The following is a 15,429-nucleotide window of genomic DNA, read 5'->3' as shown; positions in this document are numbered from 1 at the left end:
AGAATAATGTTGCCTTTTAAATAGTACATAACAAAAATATCTAATCAATAACAAAACAAAGTTTGAAAAGCACCCTAAATGTTTTGGATATATATAATTTGTGAATGCTACATGTGCATGATAACTTATGATGAGGAGCTCTGTTGGCACAGTGGTAAGAATGTAGTATTGCAGGTAAATTCTGTCCACAGCCTGGAGTTGGATCCTGATGGGGCTCAAGGTTGACTCAGCCTTTTACCCTTCTGAGGTGATAAAAGAAGGACCCAGATTGTTTGGGGCAATATGCTGACATTTTAAACCACCCAGAGAGTGCTGTAAAGTGCTGTGGAATGGAATATAAGTCTAAGTGCTATTACTATTGTTAGGATGAATTACCAGCCAAACTACTCCAGTTGGATTGGACCTCAGGTCCCATTTGAAGTTGGAAGAGAGTTCAGCAAATTTGGAACGCCCCAGGGAAAGGCTGTCATTCCATTTTGAAAGGATAGGTTTATAAGGATTAGCAAATACTATTCCATCAGAATCCTAGGTCAGCTGAAATCACTAAATATACAAATTTATTTCATCATATTATTTCCTAATTCCTCTGTGTGTAATCCGTGAACTCATTACTTCTCCTTACGGGAAATTACAGCTGAAATTTACTCAAGAAAAATGCCTACACTTCTGTGTGAGCCCTATGCAGATCCCAAAAGTAAGTAGTTCTTAGTAAAGAAAAAGGGTAGGTGCCTTCTTTATCCATACTTTTTAGTTGGTGTTCTCCCATGTTAAAGAGATCAATATTGAAGTTGAAAAGTTCTATCTTGAAGTAACTTCTTTTCTTTTCTTTTTGTAGGATTGGCCAGTGTTTGGAGACTTCCTGGGAGGTATCAGTTGCTTGGTGATATGGCTCTTATTTTGACTAATGTTCATGTTATTTTTTGGGTATGGTTTGAATTGGATGCTTGACTGGATGGTAGATTGAATCATTTCCATTGATTTCTGGAGAATTCCTTTATTTGCATGCCAGTATTCCAGAAATTCTCTGGCTCTTCTGATGCTTCTCTGGTCAACACTTTCTTTATTTTCCCAGTCAAATGTGTGGTTCATTCTGTGGAGGCGAGTGACTTTAGTCCTTGTGATTTTAGATCGTTGTTGCAGGTATGTATTCAGTGATTCTTTGATATAAATAGTGCCCTGTTCTATGTAGCATTGGTTGCAACCCAGACAGTTGAAGTTCTGTGTGATGTTGGCAGAGATTGTAGTCTTTGGCTTACCCAAGATTCTTTCTAGAGTTTTTCAGGGGTGTGACACCTGGTGGCTTCAGAAATCCTGTTTTGTTTCGTGGTTTATTTTTTTTTATGAATTGCTGAGGTGGAGATGGACCTGTTCTTACTGGATATGCTGTGAAGGTAGTTGAGGTCTTTTATAAGAGCTGCTGATCTGCAAAGTGTTTTTGCTCTATTGCTGATGGATCTTACATAGCTGATCTCTTGTATTTGTGTATTAATTGCTATAGAAGTTTAAGATTCAGTCTAGGTGGGTGGACTTCCATAAACTTGAGTTTGCAACTTGCCATCATTTAATTTAACATGAACATGTCTAGAAATGAATGTGTGTTCCCTTTCTACATATATATGGTGAATATGATTCCTGAGCAGGTATTGGATATCTGAAATACACTTTCTTTTGGGGGGTGGTTTTTTGGGATGAAAATTAGTAATTAACACAACTGATTTGTGTTTTGGATTAGATCTTAGGAAGAGCAACGTTTTTAGGTGTTGTATAACAGAGTTGGCATCATTTTCATCCATTAGTCACTTAATTTTTTCCCCAGAAGCTCTATTCAAATTCCACTCAATCTATAAATGCTGCAAATAAATCTTCATTTCTGAGGAAGCTTCCCTGGATTAGGGAAAAACAACAACTGCAAAAAACACATTTTTGGTAATACCTTCTTATGCCCAGAGGACACCTACTAAAAATATGTACAATGAAGTACAATAAAGCTCAGCTACTCTTACCCCAGAAGATCCTGGTTTTCTGTGTTGAAGATCATCTCTTTAGTTTCATAGAAATGAATGTCACAATGCATATTTTCCAAATCCATTAAATTATTGTCATGTTTATATCCTGCCCTTCCTCTAATATGCTCCAGATAGTATACATAGCATTTTAAAATACTCTGGAAAATTTTGGCTTCCATTTTAGGGACAATATATATTGGATTGTGTAGACCATACATATTTGCAACTGTCGCAGTCAAGTAGTGAAAGAAAGTGGGATGGGATCCCAACTTTCTTCACGTGCAGAATACATAAATAAGACTGCTGTGCTAGAGGAAGCAAAAGGACACCCATCCCATTCTATCTGAGGAAGCTGAACAGATTGGCAATTAAATGCTATAGCATCTCTTTAAACATCTGAGATATCTGCTTTTATTTTGCGGAGTGATTGGACCAATGCTGGATACACAGAATATTTATGTAGGGTTTAACCTGGCTTTTACAGTATAAAAACAATTCTGAAAAGTTGTCAGGTTAGCTCAGTTGAGTCACATAAATAGCAACACCCTACCCAGCTGCTATGGTACGGTATCATTGAAGCAAAGATTGAGAGTTATATTTAAAGAAAAAAGACTATTATATTACCTGACATTTAGGATTGAATCACTTAGCTTTTTCTAAGCAGGCATATAAGATAAAAGCTTGATATTTCACACTGAAATTCTTACCAGTCTTCCTTATTCATTGCTGCTAAAGATTGATGGCAGATGCTTCCTTCTAGATGACCTATGTTCCTTCAGAGAGAACATGCTTGCAATTGTTATCTAGTTTAGGAGATTTTCCAACGGATTGTATTGTTAGTTTCATTTAAGAAATAGTTATGCAACACTACTTTGAAAAAAAGCAAAGGAATTAAGATCTTTTGCTTAATTGTTAATAGAAAAACAAGAAGGTTGGTATGATTCAACAGTATGTTTTTAAAAAATGCCATTTACTAGTCCGGACTGTCAAATGGTTGGTATGAAGAGTGAATACCGTGTTGTCCCTTATGTCCTTCAGATTTCAGCCTAAAGAGTTCTACATCATGTTCAGTAATAAATAAACATTAAAAGAATAAAGAGAAATTTGCCCAGACATTTTATTAATATTATATTACATCTTCAAATTTCAGATCGTTTGCCAATCTATTATAATCTCTCAGCTGTGACATTTCATTCCTAGAGGAAACATTCTTTCTGAAAAGCAAGCATACCCAAAACCAGCAATGGGAGCTTATACTTAGAAAGGATTTAGATATCTTGACTTGAATGACAGACTTGTTTCTGGTTGGAAAACAAAAAAGCCTACATTTTTTCCCCAGTACTAAATTTATAAAGAGAGTCAGTGCAGTTAAAAACAATTATTTCCTAGAAGGATGTCCATTAAAAAACGCTTTAATTGGAGTTGCTTGTATCCTATGACATAAATTCAGAAATAAAGAATACAAATAATTAAAAAATGATTTCAAATACAGCCTTGTAATATTATGATGTCATATTTTAGCTCACTGGATATGTTGTAAGAAGTACAACTTCATTAATGCATGTGTTGACAAGCCTTTTATAAAATGTGAATGTGAAATATATTCGTAGAACACTATTTATCAATAGATGTTATGATTCCTGCTGTGGAGAAACATTTGCCATGGGTTTTAGCTTACAAAGTCAAATAATACAGTTTTCCCTTTCTTAGTCCCCAGGGTTGCAGCAGTTCTTCAGATTGTTCAACATATTGTCATGGGTACAGTTAAATAGTGTTCCCTTTAACAGAGGAATTCAAATGACTACTTAATAGCCTTGTTTTTACCCTGTATTACAATAACCAAATCAAACTCAAGCAGCAATGTTCCTAGGGAGAACAAGGAATCAAACAACACAAACAGCGTTACAGCATGGCAATACCAGCTCTGTCCCTTTTCTACACACCTGGAAGTGTCATGCATGCTGCCTGAGCTCAAGAATAAAATAGAGATTTTAATTAAAATGGGCGTTCATTTTCTACAGGTATAAAACTCCTCATACTTGAACTATGCAAAAATACAGTAGCAACTGGGGTGATTTCTGCATATAACAAAATAGGTGTGGCATTAAATAATTACATAATGGTTAATGTCTCATTAAATGATTACAAGACATAATTAGGTTAGTAATTAGGGGAAGTAAGTGAAAGATGTCTTATATTTGAAAGTATGATTTCCAGGATTATTTGGGAAAAATTACAGTATACATATGCACAATGCGAATATTTTGCAAGGTTTCAAGTTGCTTTGGGCAGATTTTAAAAAAGATATAAAGACAAAAATACATTGCCATATTTTTGTCTGTAGAAAAAAGAGCTGAAGGGGAAGCTTTCTGCAAAAGAAAAATCAACTGTGAATACTAGATCAAGTTGCTAGTTGTATTAGAAATTGCTCTTGTATTTACATCTTATTTAGTATCTTTGGGATGGTCAACATGCATGTTAAATTGGGAAGAAAATTAAAGACAAGAAAGAAAATACCAGGAGCAGAGATAAAAACCCATATCCTTACTTTTCTATAGAATTCTATACCAAAACTAAAAAAAACTGTACATCATGTGTGTCAAACTTGTGGTGTCATGTTGATGTCTCATGACGTTTTTTTCCCTTCACGGAGCTGGGGTAGGCTTGGCCTGTGTGTGACACATTTGGCCTGCAGGCTGCCAGTTTGACACCCCTGGTGTACATAAAAGATAAAGGGGATAGCTTACTATAATCTGGTGGCCAAAATTCCCTGCGTTTAACAACTATATGTACATTGGAGTGTATTCTCTATATTGGAGCTAGTTTTAGTTTACATATGGTACATAACTAAATTGTGAAGGTCAGGTTCTAAAGAACTGTGTTTCTTTTTCATACCAAACATGGTTATGAGCTGTTGCTCTGAAACAGCAGGGTTTTGTTACAATTAAATTGTTAAAAACTGATGGGAAGTCATCTGAAGTCTTTTATTTGAGAATGGAAACAACAATTTTTTTAAAAAAAATTTCACAATCCTATATCAATAGAGAGAATAACCAGCAATATTGAATTGTGATTTGCTGTTGAGAAATGAATAGATCTAAATTTCTACCACTTTCCTGTCAATTCTAAGCCTAAAATAGCTTTTTGGATTTTGAAGCCTATACTTTATTTCAATAGCTGAACATTTGGGATTTAAACATGTAGAGGGACCTTGTGTCTTTATTTTCTTGGGAGAAGAATATTTTGGTATTCAATTTTCTATTTAAATCACATATAGCACTTTTATCTCTATATAATCAGAGAAAAGTGGTTGTTACTGCTGTTGGTTTTTTTTTTTTTTTTTGGCTATATGATTGAAATGGAAATTTAAATGAAGCACAAATGAGTATTTGTCCACTCACAAATACTTTCACAATACATGATATGCTGCCTAAATCTGTTAATATCCTGTACATTTCTATTGTTACAGCAGAATATTGTCATTCTTAAGGACTGCTGTACTGATTGTAATTCACATAGTCTTGTTCAGAGATACAGATTTAATATATGCCGTTATTTTTTCTGTTGACACCTTTTTGTCTTTTAGCTTATGTTGACTAACTGCTTTAAGATGAAACTAAACTATGCTGAATTTATCGGATCATTATTTGGAACAGTCTCTATGCAACTGTTTTAAAATACAGTAAGGAATTCCAGAATTTTAATAGTTCCTATAAATCACTTTGTGCACAGCTGCATTTCCTTACCATGGTGTTAATAAGTACAAAGAGGAAGTGGTATGTTGGTCCAAATATTGCTCATCAGCAAACATATACAAAAGGCTCTGTTAGTGATTGCTCCATTATGTACACTATCATGTTTCCAAAGGCAATATATCAGAATTTTCTTATGTTGGCAGTGCCCCTATATTTTGGTTTATAACTAAATGTTTGGAGATTCTGTTTCAGACAAGAATCATTTCTCTGATTTTTAATTTGCTACCTATAAATAATAAAAACATTATTTAGCAGCAAATCTAAAACATAAAAAGGGGGAAGGGAAAGATGTCACAAGTGATCTTTACTAATTAGAATACTGTATAGTGCTGTATTTTGTTACCCTTCTTCGAGTTGAACCAGGAGAAGCTGTTCCAATTGCCTGACTAAGAAGATTATCAGAAGCCAACAATGAATTAGCGCCACTACTTAGACTCCCAGAGACACCACTTGCTCCTGTTCCAGACAGAACTCTTTCGGTTACAACCACATTACGGGCACTTGATATGTCAGAAGGGAGGGTCATGTTGCCATGTACACTAGCAGCAGGTCGAATCACTCTTTCGGTCACAACTACATTTGACCCTTCTGTCAGATTAGGAATGCTCAAAGAAGATGGTAACCTTGTATTAGGAGCAATTACTCTTTCTGTGACCACAACATTTGACCCACCTGGTAGGTCGGGAATCTCTATCATGCCATGCAAATCAGTGACTGGGGCAGGAGCCAGCACTCTTTCCCTGACCACAACATTTGATCCAGTCAGAGGATCAACATTAAGTGTAGGGGGTTTCATTGTTGAGCCTGAAGTATATGTTTCTGTTACAACTACGTTACCATGGAGCATAGGATCAGGCATTGGCCTTGGAGGTTGTACATTGGAAGTGGTGGTGTAAGTATTTTCTGTAACGACCGTGGTACCACCAACAGCAGAAGGTTGAGGCATAGATGAAGATGTGTTAACAACAATCGTGGTTCCAGGTGGTGGAAGATTTATCTCAATATCAGGATTGGGCAGAGGCATATTGAAATCTGGGAAGGACTCAATCTCTCTTCCCAAGCAGATCTCTGCCAAGGTCTTAAATTTAGGACCCAGTGTATCCAAATAGGACTCGTCCAGATCATCCCCAATAAAACTGCAACAGCCAATGGAACCAACAGGAGTGCCTATGCCCTCATGATCATATATTAAGAGACAGTCATTTGCAGGTCTGCCTTCATCTTCATCAGCATAGGCAAATGCTTTCTAAAAATAAATAAACAAGACAGAATTAGCATTGTTTATCACTAACAGGAGAAAGACTATAAAATGTTCTCTAAAAAAGTTATCTAAAAGCAGGGTGATTAAGCTGGATTTCAGTTATATCGGTTGTTTCAAACTGAATTCAAAGTGCTGTACATTTCATAACATGGATAATTTGCATTTTACTTTCTATTGTGGAAAGGCAGTCCAAATTTTGCACCAAGGAATTTCAAATACTACAAGTTATGAGCACTTTGCATCACTACCATTACTTGGCATAATATAGTTTAGGCTTGTGTTCATAAATCTGAACATAACCTAAGCAAATATTTCTAATAATAACTTACTGCCATTCTCTATAGTTTGCTAGGTACAGTATAAAATGCTTTACCTCAGAGAAGTAGCTGTCTAAGAAAGCCATATTCACACCACTTTCTCGGTATTCTTTTATTCCTCCGTATGTATCTTTCCGTCCCATTGTCCCATAGCCTGCGGTTGTCCCATAGCCTCCGGTTGTCCCATAACCCAGTGTAGTTCCGTAGCCTTTTGTTACTCCAAGTCCTGTTGTTTCTTCAATTCCTGAACTCACCATTCCTCCATCACCATATTTAGCTGTGTAGATATCTGATAATGATGATAATTTATTTTATTCAAAACAAAACAAAAGGGCAATACAATCACCTGTCTTCAAGGGCTTGGAAACTAAGTAGTTCTTCAGTAATTTATTGAACAATATATGGGTGGTAACTAACAACTCACTTGGAGAGGGAGGATCATTCTAAAGAGCAGGAAATGAAACAGATTAGGCACAATTCCTGGATTTTACAAGGTTGTAGTGTTTAATTGAGGGGACTTGCAGTACGCCCATCCTGCTGGGCTCAATCATATGGGAAAAGATGATAGACATAGGTAGTCTCTTAGGTAGCCTAGCTTCATGCCTTGAAAGACTGTAAAGGTTAGGGTTCGTATACCACCAGCTTGGATTGTACTCTGAAGCCTAGTAGCAACCAGTGCAACTTGCAAATATAATACTCCTTCATTGCCTGTGCTGTCACATTCTAGAGTGGCTGTAGCTTCTGGATGTTCTTCAATAACAACCCCAAAGTCTTGTTAACCACAGCTTCCACCTGCTGTTTGAGAATTGAGAGTTCAAGAGGACTGCTAAATTGCACATATCTCAAATGGGTAATTACAACTACATGGAGCATCAGAAGTGGAGAGTCAGCAATGATGGCACAAATATAGAAACTCGGTAGGATTGAGCCGGAGGCTGTTCTTCCCCATCCAGGCCTAAAGCCTCCAAACATTCCAAACAATGGCTCACTAACTCAACGAACCGGGGTCAAGACATGCAACTGGGCATCATCTGCATGCAGTACATATTGATGACATGTGACATCAAACTGGAAGATGATCTCATCCAGCATTTTCATGTGAACAGAAGTGGAAGTGTCAAGCTCTGTGGCACCCAACATGCAAGGGACCTGAAAGCAAGTTTTCTTTCTACCTCTCGATACCAATTTAAATCAATCACAGAAAATAGAAGAGAACTATCATAAAACAGTGGCTATGATAATTATAATATTGATGACACATAATAGATTCAAATAACAGTATTGATCAATTTGCTGATCAATTAATCGATGCAAAGCAATTGCCCAATTTCTATTGATATGCTGTGAATATTACAGTCATTCCTATGCTCCTATGCAGATTCTCTTTGTATAACAATTTTTGTAACTATTTTCATGGGCCCACAGAAATTCTATTTCCACAAATGATAAGAAGTACGTGTGGAATAATAATAATAATAATAATAATAATAATAATAATAATAATAATAATAATAATAATAATAATAATAATAATAATAATAATAATAACAACAACAACAACAACAACAATTTCACTCCTCCACTTTCCTGCTCTTTCTATTCCCATCAACTATCATAATTTGCCAGTTAAAATGTTAGTTTGTTTACCTGAAGAGTCTGCAAACTCTCCTTTACTTGCACCAGTTACTGGTGCACAGATATTTGACACATCCTGGAAAAAAAAACCCATGATAAGTTATTAGATATACTTTTTAATAAGTAACATAAATTTAATATAGACATATTTCTGTGATTAGAGGAACTTTTAATATAATGGAAAGCAATAGTGCAATTGGTAGAAACAAGACCTTAGATCTGTGTGCAAGTATGCCTTAAGTTTGGTTATAGAACCTATAGTACTGTAGTTCCTTGTGACAGTACTGCCAATGGATCCATCTGGTTTGGTATCAGCACATAAATGATATTGGCTTGGTTTGGAAGCAATCAGCATTTGGACCTGATTAGTACTGGGATGAGAGGCCATTGGAGTAAAACATCCTGGAATTGGGTGGCAGCAAACTACTGCTGTAGAGTTGCCAACATCCCCCCCTCTCCCCTGCATGGTTGTGTTCACAGGATCATGCTCAGGATGTAAAAAGTAAGAAAGATGACATTGACAGAGTTATGAAGAATCTGTTACCTAAGGCAAAAGGGGCTAAATATTTTTCAGGTCCAGAATGAGATAACATTCAGAAGAGGCTTAGTCAGATGCTTCCCTAATTTACTGGACTATAAGAAGGAAGCAGAATCAGACTTGCAAGATTATGTTATTTATACTAATCTCAATAAAAGTAGTATCAGCCTTCTTGTGGGGTTGATTTCCTGCTCTTGTCTTCCTAGCGCAGTTGAACTTGAGGGCAACTTTACTTTTGGCTGGAATAGTAGGGTACCTGCTGAGGTCCATCACTAATAATCTCTTCTAGGCTTTTTTGCCTAGATTCTACCTATTCCTCTGTCCTTTCTGCGAGTATGTCAGTGATTAAGCAATGGGAAGCAAAGGCAGCCTGCACTGTTTTTTCCTAACAAGGTACAGATTGGTCTCTTAGGTCATGAATAGTGATGGATAGTGGCAAAGAGGTTCCCTAGTCTAAGAAGGGGTAAAGTTTTTCTGTAGAAGACTACTAGCCCTTAGTCTTGGTGATTGGGGATCTGGTGGGAACTTGGCTTAATGCATCTTGAGGGAACCAGTTGGTTGATGCTGAAATAATATGTAGTAGACATAGGAGTATGCACATGTCTGTGTGTATTTCAGTGAAGAACTAACCCGGTCTTCAGGCTGTGCTCCTTCAATTCCCCAGGAATGGATAGCTCCTTCTGTGCATTCAGGCACAGGCTCAAATCCAGCTCCAACTCCACCAGCAGATCTGGATCCCAAATAACCAAAACAATCACTCTGTGACATCAGAATGGGTACCACTGATAAACCAAAATGAAACAAAAAGTTATGCATTTTTCATCAGTTGACTAAATATTTGACCTGCATATAAATAGAGGCACACAATAACACGGGGCAAGTCTATTTCTAGTCTACAATGTCTACCAAAGCCATATAATCATTTCTGGAAGCTCTTGCTCCAGGTACCATTACAGCAGGGGTGTCAAACTCAAGGCTCGGGGGCCAGATCTGGCCTGTGGGATACTTAGATCTGGCCGACGGAGCCACCCTGAAAACAGCAAAGGACCACTCACAGTGCCTCTGCCAATGAAAAGAGAACTCGGGAGGTCTGTGTGCAGCCTCCCCCGAGCTCCACTTTTGCTGCCAGAGGGTTGCAGGAAGTTGCCCCAGCCGAAAACAGAGCTTGGCAGCCTGTTTTCGCTGGCATAGGCTTGGGCCCCCACAGGTGTCCCCAACATGAGTGACATCGAGCTGGCCATGCCCACCCCTGCCACAGTGCCCCTGGACCCCCAAGGTTAAACACAACCTTGATGTGGCCCTCAATAAAATTGAGTTTGACACCCCTGCTTTACAGGTTGAAGTGTGTTGAGTGGGTGTTTTGGCACAGTTATCTCAGCACCCCCCACCATTTTGGAAATCTTTTTCTGTACATGCACACCTGGCATCTACATTATTGATTTTTGGTGCTAGACAAATACCTCTTAAATTTTAATTCCTTCAGTACCATGTATTAATCATTTTATATCTGTTATCTAGAGCTTTTAAAGTCCTTTTTACTGATAATTTTCATTATTTAATGTGGGTTTTTTTGTAGTTTAAGAGACATTCTTGGGATTTTTTTTTCTTTGAAAATCACAATCACATTCTTAAATGAGCAAACATTTTTCAGGATAATACTGAAGATTTTTGAAAATTAATATTATCAGCATGTGCATTTCCATTCAGCAGATGATGCATCTCAAGACGCACATCATGAGCAGAACACTTTTTAAATGTGTTTTTTTTCCTTCTTGCATGGACAAATTGAGACCAGATTCACAGAAACATTTTAGTGTTGTCAGTATACTGTACCAGGCAACCTCTAAGGCAAAGTTTGAGAATGCAAACAGAATTGTTTTCGATCATTCCTTCCCAATTAATGGGAATCAAATGATGTATTTTTATAGAAACATTATATATTGCAGCAAAAAGTTTTATAGAAGTCAAAATCATATTATATAGAAAAGACATTTTTTTAAAAAATAATAATTCTATCCTTATAGAATACTTACATACAAATATTAATCCTCCAAGAATCATCAGGCCAATGGCAGCAGCGCTAAGAGACGTATCTCCACCATTTTCCCTTGCTCCTCCTACTCCAATCGCATGTCCACTAGTGCCACTATGTGAATGTCCACCACCGGCCCCACCTGTACTACCGTCATCTCCACCACCACCACCTCCACCACCATCAGTATCACCTCCACCTGTTCCCCAACCACCTGTTCCCCAGCCATCTGTTCCTCCACCACCCGCTCCTCCACCACCAGCTCCTCCACCACCAGCTCCGCCACCACCCGCTCCACCTGCTCCTCCACCACCCGCTCCTCCACCAGCCATACCTCCACCACCTGCTCCTCCACCACCTGCACCTCCACCACCTGCTCCTCCACCACCTGCTCCTCCACCAGCTCCACCACCACCAATAATTATAACTTTGACTCTCTTGCTAGCTAGTCGGGTACACATTCCATTTTCACTACATTCACAGGCTTGCAGAGGAATTACCAGTGGCCTTTGACAGCTTTTGCCACTGTTGTCGGTCACTTTGACTTGGACCTCATAAATTATGAACTCTATGTTGTTAGTGAACAGAGCTGCAGAAGTACCTGGAGGGAGAAATAAGGGAAAGGACTATATTAAGAACTCTGCTTTGAAATCTCTATAATTAAAGTTCATTCTGCTAAATAATTATTGTGACTTTGACTATGAAAATTCAATGAACAAAAAGTCTTGAGCAGGATAAGCATAATATATATGGATGTGTACGTGCATGTGTTTGTGTGTGTATGTATACAGGTAATACTTGATATACAACCAAAACTGAGACCAGAATTTCTGTTGTAAATCATTATGGTGGTAACTTGAGTCATACTTAGTTTTATAACAATTTACATGATCATTAAGTGAATCCAACTTCTCCAATGGGATTTTTTTGCTGGAAATTAGCACAAAAGGTCACAAATCATAATTGCGTAACTGCAGGAAACTGCAACTGGTTGCAAATACAAGCTGGTTGTTAAGTGCCTGAATTTCAATCATGTGACTGCAAAGATGATGCAAGAATTATAAATGTGAGTAGGGATCATAAAGCACTTTTCCCAAGGCTGTTGTAACTTTGAACCATTATTAAACCAAGAGCCATATATCGAGGACTCTCTGTGTATCAGTTTGTATATGGACTGATCACAGTGATAGCCTTCAACTTCATATGGTTTTTTTCTTCCCCTTCTCCCCTTGTCAGCCTTGCAAGGTGGGTAAAGTCAGGAAGCAGGAATTTCCAGAAGTCTTGGAATGCACCTTAATGTGGTTAAAGTATTGTAACAGAAACTTAAAACTCCATCAAAGCCCCACTCTACTTAAACTTATATATAATAAAATCAAGGCACAGTTGACTTGAATTTCTTTCTCATGCTTTCCATTTTACTGAGATTAAGCTATATTTTCTGAATTGAACCCAACGTATTGTCACACAGCCCTCTACTCATATCCTACTAAGTTTGAAGGATCTCTCAGAGCTGCTGGGATGAAAGTGAAAAAAGTGAATTTTCCTAAAATTCTGAAATAATTTCCTAAAAATACACATTTTGGAACCCTACAGCTTGGGCTGAGAAGTCTTCAGAAAATACAATTCAGCACACAGCTGCACAGGCATACATGCACATACACAGGCGCACACATCTCCTGCAGCTATGTTGCTATATTAGAAATACTTTTCAATTTGAAGAAGTGATTTTGGATGGGGAAGAAAAGTAAATACTCAGTACTGCACTCATTGAATTGTTCAAAGATAACTGTGAGAGAGATAGTGGGCGAAATGGAGACTTCCTAGCATTTCATGAATTGTTTAATTATTTTGAGTTAGAAAGAGGCATTTAGATTTATGAATTACATTATGTGAAACCATTGCATGTAGCCTTTGCCAAAGCAAGGCCTCAGTTTTTTATTTGCAATGGGCCAGAAGGAATAATCTTCAGGAGGCTAAGAAGACAATGGTCAGATAAAAGAAGTCCAGGTCAGAACTGTAATCTAAGAAAGCATCTTAAACAAGACCATCTTTCGTGAAAATAAAGGGAGGGCAAGGGGAAGCACATTCTGACTTGTAAAATTCGGTTATCATAGCCCTATAATAAAAGTAGTAATGGATTGCATTACTTTCATTTCCTACACTGTTTTAGCACTATAAAGCAGTATATAAGTTTAAATGCTATTGCTATTTGATAAAAAAAATATTTTGTTTGTCGTCCTACCGCTGGCCATGTTTCCTCCTTCTCTAAAAATAACCAAGACTAAGAGAAATTGATGTCCCTTCCCAGTAGTGCTGGGATTCGTATACCACTGATGGATTAACCTTGAAATTCAGATAGTTCAATAATTCAGAGCAATAAAATATACCAGTTAAAATATCCCCAGAGCTATTTCATTACTTTGGTTTCCTTGTATGATCCTATTCATTAGCTTATTGCCTATAATGAGTGGAAAAAATATCATTTGACAAAAAATTCAGAAAGAAGAAAGGTTGGGGGGGGGAGAGTGTAGTACAGTTGTCTGAAATGAACATTTGACCTTAAGACTTCTTTAAAAAGCCCAAGCCACCACCAATAGATTCTTGTGTGCAACCATGGGTTGCACATACAGTATTCCACATGTGAGAAGAATGTTAGGCAGTCCCCAGCAAGAACAGATATAAAGGGAGGGTTGAGTGAGGAAGAAGAGCATAATTATTAAGATGGAAAAACTCTGAACATGTAATTTCACTCACCATTTACTACTTTGATATCCCACCAGCTGCCTTGAGGCTGAGCGATAATGCTAAATGTAAAGGGTGGCCCATATGGAGAATCATCTGGATCTTTAGCTGTGATCACCACAGTTGGATTGTTCATACACACTCTCCTGATCTCCTCAGTCACAATGGGACAGTTATCATTGACATCTTGAATAGTAAGCATAATAGTGCCAGTGGCTGTTGTGTAAGGGCTGTCTGCAATAAATAGTACCCAAGAAGGAAAATCGGATCAAATAAACGTCATCACATAACATTGCACAAGTACACAAGTTGTGCATAATGTTGCAAAGTACAATAAACTCAATGCATAAATAGGATCCCAAGGATAATCTGGAAAAGTTAATTTGAGCAGATAAGGAAATAGGAAAAAAGGGGCAGTTTTTAATAGCTCAATAGCATGTATAATTTTAAATGCATCTTCCAAAATGAAGGCTAATTGAAAAAAATTCTCAATTATAACAATTAAGGATAACACTGAAAGTATATAAGAGCAGTATCCAGAGTTTGTCAGATCTCTAAATATTGTATATAGCAAAGATTAGCAAAGATAAAATTAAAAAGTCTGGGCAGAAGTAGTGGTTCTCAGCACTGTAAAAATTTTGCATTGCTGGGCAGCTGAACAGCAAATTGTTAGCAATGCATTTTCATGGCTGGCTAGGGAATTCTGGGAGTTGAAATCCACACATCCTAAAGTTGCCAAGGTTGATAAACATTGCTATAGTGATTTAAAACAGTCAGCAAAATCTTTGTTGCAGATGTTTAGGAAAGTATTTACTTTCTTTATTTAAAAATTACATAGGGCACTTTCCCATTTAGTCAAAACAGCTAGGGTTATAACTATTTAGAACAATAATTTCATATTTCTAATGAGCAATAATGAATATTAAAACAAAATTCATGTTCTTACCTCTGGTAATAGCAAGGACTTCTGCTGTGTATACCCCATTGACTACATAAATTGATTCTCGATCAATAATTTTCTTAAAAGTGATGACAGCAGTTTGAGGATTGATTTGAAACCAGGCAGCAGGATCACGGCCTATCTCATACCTATGTTTTCAACAATGGAAATGCTTAGAATGAATTATAAATGTTAAAATAATG

At 37.3% G+C, this 15,429-nt stretch overlaps 1 protein-coding gene and 1 long non-coding RNA gene across 2 annotated transcripts in view; one reads left to right on the top strand and one right to left on the bottom strand.

The window, feature by feature from the left end:
- On the top strand, positions 1 to 3,067 carry LOC113413828 (uncharacterized). Its single transcript, XR_003371100.2, has 3 exons — positions 1 to 694; positions 836 to 866; positions 3,045 to 3,067. It is a non-coding gene; the product is annotated as an uncharacterized LOC113413828 (long non-coding RNA).
- Positions 3,068 to 3,099: 32 nt separating this feature from the next.
- LOC113413826 (desmoglein-1-alpha-like) overlaps positions 3,100 to 15,429 on the bottom strand; it is a 34,794-nt gene continuing 22,464 nt past the window's right edge. Inside the window, exons 10-17 of the mRNA XM_026670375.2 lie at positions 15,233 to 15,375; positions 14,299 to 14,520; positions 11,546 to 12,145; positions 10,143 to 10,294; positions 8,987 to 9,050; positions 7,396 to 7,628; positions 3,289 to 7,007; positions 3,100 to 3,256 (exon numbers count right to left, since the gene is read on the bottom strand). Coding sequence (XP_026526160.2) covers positions 6,069 to 7,007; positions 7,396 to 7,628; positions 8,987 to 9,050; positions 10,143 to 10,294; positions 11,546 to 12,145; positions 14,299 to 14,520; positions 15,233 to 15,375 — 2,353 coding nt within the window. The 3' untranslated portion in view covers positions 3,100 to 3,256; positions 3,289 to 6,068. The remainder of the gene's footprint in view (positions 3,257 to 3,288; positions 7,008 to 7,395; positions 7,629 to 8,986; positions 9,051 to 10,142; positions 10,295 to 11,545; positions 12,146 to 14,298; positions 14,521 to 15,232; positions 15,376 to 15,429) is intronic.

Source organism: Notechis scutatus, chromosome 3 (genome assembly GCF_049901735.1).
Source record: "Notechis scutatus isolate UNSWTSFEM ecotype Mainland chromosome 3, rNotScu1.2, whole genome shotgun sequence".
Classification (NCBI taxonomy): Eukaryota; Metazoa; Chordata; class Lepidosauria; order Squamata; family Elapidae; genus Notechis; species Notechis scutatus.
Note: the sequence above shows the minus strand (reverse complement) of the source record. Positions and strands in the feature narration are given on the sequence as shown.